Below are 6,432 nucleotides of genomic sequence, written 5' to 3' on the forward strand. Positions count from 1 at the left end.
ATTTAAAAATTAGCAAGTCATGGCGGTGGTTCCAGCTACTGGGGATGCTGACGTAGGAGGACTGCTGGAGTCCAGCAGGTCAAGGCTGCAGGGAACCATGATCGTCCCACTCCAGCCTGGACAACAGAGCAAGACCATGTCTCAAAAAAAAAAAAAAAAAAAAGAGAGAGAGAGACAGAAAGCAGATATTTTTAAGTGCTTTTTTTTTTTTTTTTTAAGACGGAGTTTCGCTCTTGTTACCCAGGCTGGATTGCAATGGCGCGATCTCGGCTCACTGCAACCTCCTCCTCCTGGGTTCAGGCAATTCTTCTGCCTCAGCCTTCTGAGTAGTTGGGATTATAGGCACGCGCCACCATGCCCAGCTAATTTTTTGTATTTTTAGTAGAGACGGGGTTTCACCATGTTGACCAGGATGGTCTCGATCTCTTGACCTCGTGATCCACCCGCCTTGGCCTCCCAAAGTGCTGGGATTACAGGCGTCAGCCACCGCGCCCGGCCCTAAGTGCTTTTTTTTTAAAGACAGAGTCTCACTCTGCCACCCAGGCTGGAGTGCAGTGGCACGATCTCAGCTCGCTGCAACCTCCACCTCCTGGGTTCAAGAGATTCTCCTGCCTCAGCCTCCTGAGTAGCTGGGATTACAGGCACTCGCCACCATGCCCGGGTAATTTTTGTATTTTTTACTAGAAACGGGGTTTTAGCATATTGACCAGGCTGGTCTCAAACTCCTGACCTCATTACACGCCTGCCTCGGCCTCCCAAAGTGCTGGGATTACAAGCATGAGCCACTGCGCCCAGCCTAAACGCTCTTCGAAACACACAGACACACACACAACTGGCCATAGAATCGCCGGCTTGCAACTCCCCTGACTTGACACGTTTTTCCCCCGTGACATCTCACATACTCTCAGTTTCAATTACCATCTACAACTCGGACCTCTCAGATCCTGGACATCAGTCCAGACCTTTCCCAAGTCTCAGTCTCCACATGCCCCCGGGTCCCCCAGGGCCGCTCACACGCACAGAGTCCCACGCCACACTCAGCGACCATTTCCCAGTCCTACTCACGCTCCCGAGTTCTCCATCTCAGGAACAGCCCCGCCGTGTCCCAGTCAGCAGACCACACGTCCATCCGGGAGCCATCCATCGATGGGTGCGCCTCTCTCTCCCTTGCATCAGTCCCCAAGCTCTACCTTCCTGTCCCCTGAGTCTTTGCCCCATCTCCTCCTCTCTGTGTCCCAAAAGCTCTGAGCTGGCTCAGGCCTCTTCGCCTCCTGCTCGGACCCTCTATCCAGCCTCCTGTTCATCCTCTCCAAGCCCCGGAAGGCTTCTCCACACGCAGAGCCAACCCCACCCCTGCGGTGACGCCCCAGCTCCCCAGGACAAGGTCCCAGCCTTTCAGGATGACCTCTGACACCCGGCAAACTCTGGCCCGCCCTCTTCTGCAGCCTCTTCGCTCATGACAGTGTTCTCTGGACCCTGAGCTTTGCTTCATTTTGAAGCTGAACCACACAGTCCTTAGCAAGGACTTCGCACATGCTGTTCCAAATCACTTTCTTTCTTTTTTTTTTTGAGATGTAGTCTCGCTCTGTCACCCAGGCTGGAGTGCGGTGATGCGATCTCAGCTCATTGTAGCCTCCGCCTCCTTGCTTCAAGTAATTCTCCTGCCTCAGCCTCCTGAGTAGCTGCGATTATAGGTGCCCGCCACCATGCCCAGCTAATTTTTGTATTTTAGTAGAGATGGGGTTGCACCATGTTGGCCAGGCTAGTCTCGAACTCCTGACCTCAGGTGATCCACTGCCCTCGGCTTCCAAAATTGTTGGGATTACTGGTGTGAGCCACCATGCCGAGCCCAAATCACTTTCCGTGAGCCTCTCTCTAGCCCACTTTCAAATGTCCCCTCACTAGCTGCTCTTCCTCCTCCAGAAACCATTAGTGACACCCTGGGTCCCCTCCCAATCCTTTTTTTTTTTTTTAGGCAGAGTCTCAAACTGTTGCCCAGGCTGGAGTGCAGTGGCACAATCTCAGCTCACTGAAACATCTGACTCCCAGGTTCAAGTGATTCTCCTGCCTCAGCCTCCCGAGTAGCTAGGATTACAGGCGTGCACCACCATGCCCAGCTAATTTTTTCTATTTTTAGTAGAGATGGGGTTTCACCACGTTGGCTAGGCTGGTCTCAAACTCCCGACCTTGTGATCTGCCAGGGTCGGTCTCCCAAAGTGCTGGGATTACAGGCGTGAGCTCCCAGTCTTAAGCAGACACCTCCTCGCAGCTCCCATGGAACCCAGTCCCTCGCAGCTAGAACCCCTTGCCTTACTATAATTATCCTCTGCTTTTCTTCCTCCTCAGGCCAGACCAGAGTTTCCTACATTTTCTTGACCATGCTGCCCTATCAGTACAAAGTTTTGAGCACTCACATCCAACAAGTGCATATCTGTTTATTCATCCGATTTACAAGCCATACTGCACTGATATATATTCATAACAAAATAGATACTGAAGTAGGAATGTGGACACGTCCCACACCGCACCCCAAAACCTGTCTTGAAAACAACTAGAGGGTCGGGTGTGGTGGCTCACGCCTGTAATCCCAGCACTTTGGGAGGCCACGGCGGGCGGATTGCCTGAGATCAAGAGTTCAAGACCAACCTGGGCAACAGGGTGAAACCCCATCTCTACCAAAATACAAAAAATTGTTCAGGCACGGTGGCTTACGCCTGTAATTCCAGCACTTCAGGAGGCCAAGGCGGGTGGATCACCTGAGGTTGGGAGTTCAAAACCAACCTGACCACCATGGAGAAGCCCCATCTCTACTAAAAAATAGAAAATCAGACAGATGTGGTGGCGCATGCCTGTAATCCCAGCTACTAGGGAGGCTGAGGCTGAAGAATCGCTTGAACCTGGGAGGCAAGGTTGCAGTGAGCCGAGATCATGCCATTGCACTCCAACCTGGGCAATAAGAGCAAAACTCCGTCTCAATAAATAAATACTAATCTGGGCGTGGTGGTGGGCACCTGTAATTCCAGGCTGAGGCATGAGAATTGCTTGAACCCTGGAGGTGGATGTTGCAGTGAGCCGAGATCACGACACTGCACTCCAGCCTGGGCGACAGAGCCAGACACTGTCTTAAAAAAAAATGCAAAAAACTAGAAAGCCTGAATCCGGTTCAGAGGCCATCACTGAAGGCCAGGAGCTCCTGAAGGACGCACACACCCTATCTAGGTCAAGTGGCTTCCCCGGCCACCCAGGCACAGGGCCTGCCTCTGGGCCGGGTCAGCACAGGTCAAGAGGCAGTAATAATTGCCACCTCCCAGTGGGAACTGCAGATATTTTCCCACTTTCTGCGCTGGGCACTGTTCCAGGAATATCACAAGCATTAACTTGTTTAATTCTCATAAGAACCCCAGGAGATCAAGCCTCTTTTTAAGCTCAGATGAGAAACGGGACCCAGAGAGGTGAAATGATTTGCCCAAAGCCACACAGCACGTGTCCTAAGGGAAATTTGAAAGCTGGCAGGGCCGTTGAATCAGACTAAAGAGACCTCCTCCCTTTGGAGTGCTGAGTGAGGGTTTCTTGCACGGATGGATGAATGAATGAATGAACGAATAAACTAATGAATGAAACAGAAATACCCAAAAGGGAAAGACAAGAGACACGAAAAACGACACGAAGAGACAGAGACACACAGAAGAGACACTGGGGTGGAAAGAAACAGAACCGAGCTCTGGAGCGCCTACACGGACCCCGGGCGGGAGAATGGCAAATGGACAGTGGGGGGGGTGTCTACACAGAGCCAGACCCTCCTAGAGGGAGAGCGCCGGCAGGGAACGCCCTTGGGAAGGTCCCCGAGTCCCAGAATCGGAAAAGGGGCGTGACATGGGCGTGGCCCAGTGGCGGGCGTGGCCGTGTGGGCGGGGTCAGCGGGCTGCGGACCCTCTGGGGTCAGTCCCGGGGCGAACTCACCCCGGATCTGTGGAGTCGACTATGAACGTCGTGCAGGTCTTCTTCTTGAAGATCTTGGGGATCCAGCTCTGGGCACAGGAACAAATGTCGGGGTGGAAGTGGGTGGGGGGCACCCCGTTCTGCCCTTTGGGACACAGAGCCACCCACCCCGTGCGCTCTCCACGGACACAGGAGTCCGGGCCCCCAGCGCCCTCCTGCTCCAGACTCAGGAGTCTCGACCCCCACGCCCGGGACCCTGGAACCCGGACCCTCCCATCCCCCTCCTGCGTCTGACCCAGGAATCGGGGTGTCCAGCGCCCTCCTTACTGAGAACCTAGAGGTGAGGCCCACAGCTCCGCGCTCCCGCAGATCCCGGTCCGGGGCTCACCTGCTCCTTCTCCGGCACCACCATGCTGCCCGCGGCCCCGGCGCTCCCTCCGCAGGCTCCGCTTCCAGACCCGCCCAGGACAAACCGGATCCGCCACTTTCCAGCCCAGCCTGGGCGGGGCAAGGTCTGAGGGGCGGGGAGTCTTGGAGACGCCAAAGCGGGAGGCGGAGAGAGGGCGGGCCCGAGGCCGCGATAAAGGGACCAAGGGACCGCGATCTGGGGGACGCAGAGGCCCGGGCCGGGGGCTGTGGGGGCGAGAGACACGTAGCGGGGACTCCGAGGGACAGAGCGAGAGGGGGACAGAAGGAGTTGGGGGGCCGGTGGCGGAGAGAGAACAGAGATCAGAAAGGGGGATGCCACACAGGGAGGGGATACTTTAACCCAAAGAGAGTGAGACAGAGATTAGGGGCAGGGGTCAGATGGTGAGGCAGCAGGGACCCAGAGATGGACACACAGAGAGAGAGGGGGACAGAGACCCAGGGAGAGAGAGGGACAGAGACCAGAGAGACAGGGGGAGACAGAGACCCAGAGAGAGGGGGACGGGGACAGACCTAAAGAGAGGGTGACAGAGACCCAGAGAGAGAGAGGGACAGAGACCCAGAGAGAGGGGGACAGAGACCCAGAGAGAGGAGGGGGACAGAGACCCAGAGAGAGAGGGACAGAGACCCAGAGAGAGAGGGGGACAGAGAACCCAGAGAGAGGGACAGAGACCCAGAGAGAGGGACAGAGACCCAAAGAGAGAGGGACAGAGACCCAGAGAGAGAGAGGGACAGAGACCCAGAGAGAGGGGGACAGAGACCCAGAGAGAGAGGGGGACAGAGACCCAGAGAGAGAGGGACAGAGACCCAGAGAGAGAGGGGGACAGAGACCCAAAGAGAGAGGGGGACGGAGACCCAAAGAGAGAGGGACAGAGACCCAGAGAGAGAGGGGGACAGAGACCCAGAGAGAGGGGGACAGAGACCCGGGGGGGGACAGAGACCAGAGAGAGAGGTGGACAGAGACCCAGGGAGAGAGGGACAGAGACCCAGGGAGAGAGGGGCATGGAGACTCAGAGAGGGGGGGACAGAGACTCAGAGGTGGGGACAGAGATGCAGGGAGAGGGGGACTTGGACCCAGAGAGGTGGATGCCAGCGATGGCAGAGAAGCCACCTTGACTGAGACAAGGGGCAGAGGGTAGCGAAAAACCAGAGTGGGGCGAAGGGCAGGAACTCAGAAAGGAGAAGCCAGAGATTGAGGGGAGAGAGAGGGACACAGACTTGGGTGAAGGACAGACACTCAGATGAGAGGGGGAGAGAGAGGGACACAGACTTGGGTGAAGGACAGACACTCAGATGAGAGGGGGACAGAACCCAGAGTGAGAGGGAGAGGCAATCCCATGGAGGGGGACAGGGACCATGAGAAAGCAGGTGACAGAATGGAAGAGAAAGGAGGATCCGTGAACAGGAAAGGAGACCCTGAGTGGGGCAGTCACAACAGGTGAAGAGGGGAGATACTGAAACAGAGATGGGCAAAGCCACGTGTCTCCTGCCAGCCCTCTGTGATAGGGACAGCTGTGGCCTCTGTAACCTGAGTCCCCCTACCCCTCCCAGCTATATTTATAGCCCTGGCCTGGTCCAGTCCCTGCCCCCAGATCTGAGTTCCAGGGACAGGAGGTCATGGGTGCCTGTGCTGAGGGCCACGTTCCTTCCCTCAATTCCAGGGTCTCGAAATTGACATCACTCTCTCACCAACACATGCCATTCCGGCTAGAAACTCCCCGCAATCCAACCCCCAGTCCTTCCGTCGCTGGGGTCTCTCCCCTCTGCCTCCCCCAGGTACCCCAGTGTCCCTGAACTTGACCTGCTAAAAGTCTAGCCTTTGTCTTTGCAGCTGCCGAGCAGGAGCTTGTTGGCAGGCCAAAGTCAAGCCCCTTGATCTCCATCTCCTGGCCGGGGAGAGACCCCTCCACAGGTCCCCTCCCCAGCTGGGAGGAGGAGGAGTAGGAGGCGGGCAGGCGGGGGACTGACCCAGAATAACTCAGGGCTGAGAGTAAATTTAGCTGGAGAGAGGGGAGGGGAAAGGCCCTATTGGCTGGGGAGTGGGGAGGGAGGGCCCTGGAGGGGGGT

At 56.4% G+C, this 6,432-nt stretch overlaps 1 protein-coding gene across 2 annotated transcripts in view; it reads right to left on the bottom strand.

The window, feature by feature from the left end:
• The window catches only part of TRPM4 (transient receptor potential cation channel subfamily M member 4), a 48,655-nt gene extending 44,244 nt beyond the window's left edge, over window positions 1–4,411 (bottom strand). Inside the window, exons 1-2 of one of the 2 annotated variants that reach the window (XM_064381057.1) lie at window positions 4,328–4,411; window positions 3,961–4,028 (exon numbers count right to left, since the gene is read on the bottom strand). In XM_064381057.1, the coding sequence (XP_064237127.1) occupies window positions 3,961–4,028; window positions 4,328–4,351 (92 nt within the window). In that variant the 5' untranslated portion in view covers window positions 4,352–4,411. Of the gene's footprint in view, window positions 1–3,960; window positions 4,029–4,327 lie in introns of those variants that run through there. The other variant, XM_064381058.1, reaches the window with a different exon arrangement.
• Between the last annotated feature and the right edge of the window lie 2,021 nt (window positions 4,412–6,432).

Source organism: Aotus nancymaae, unplaced genomic scaffold (assembly GCF_030222135.1).
Source record: "Aotus nancymaae isolate 86718 unplaced genomic scaffold, 86718_ANA_hifiasm-v0.15.2.pri h1tg000028l, whole genome shotgun sequence".
Classification (NCBI taxonomy): domain Eukaryota; kingdom Metazoa; phylum Chordata; class Mammalia; order Primates; family Aotidae; genus Aotus; species Aotus nancymaae.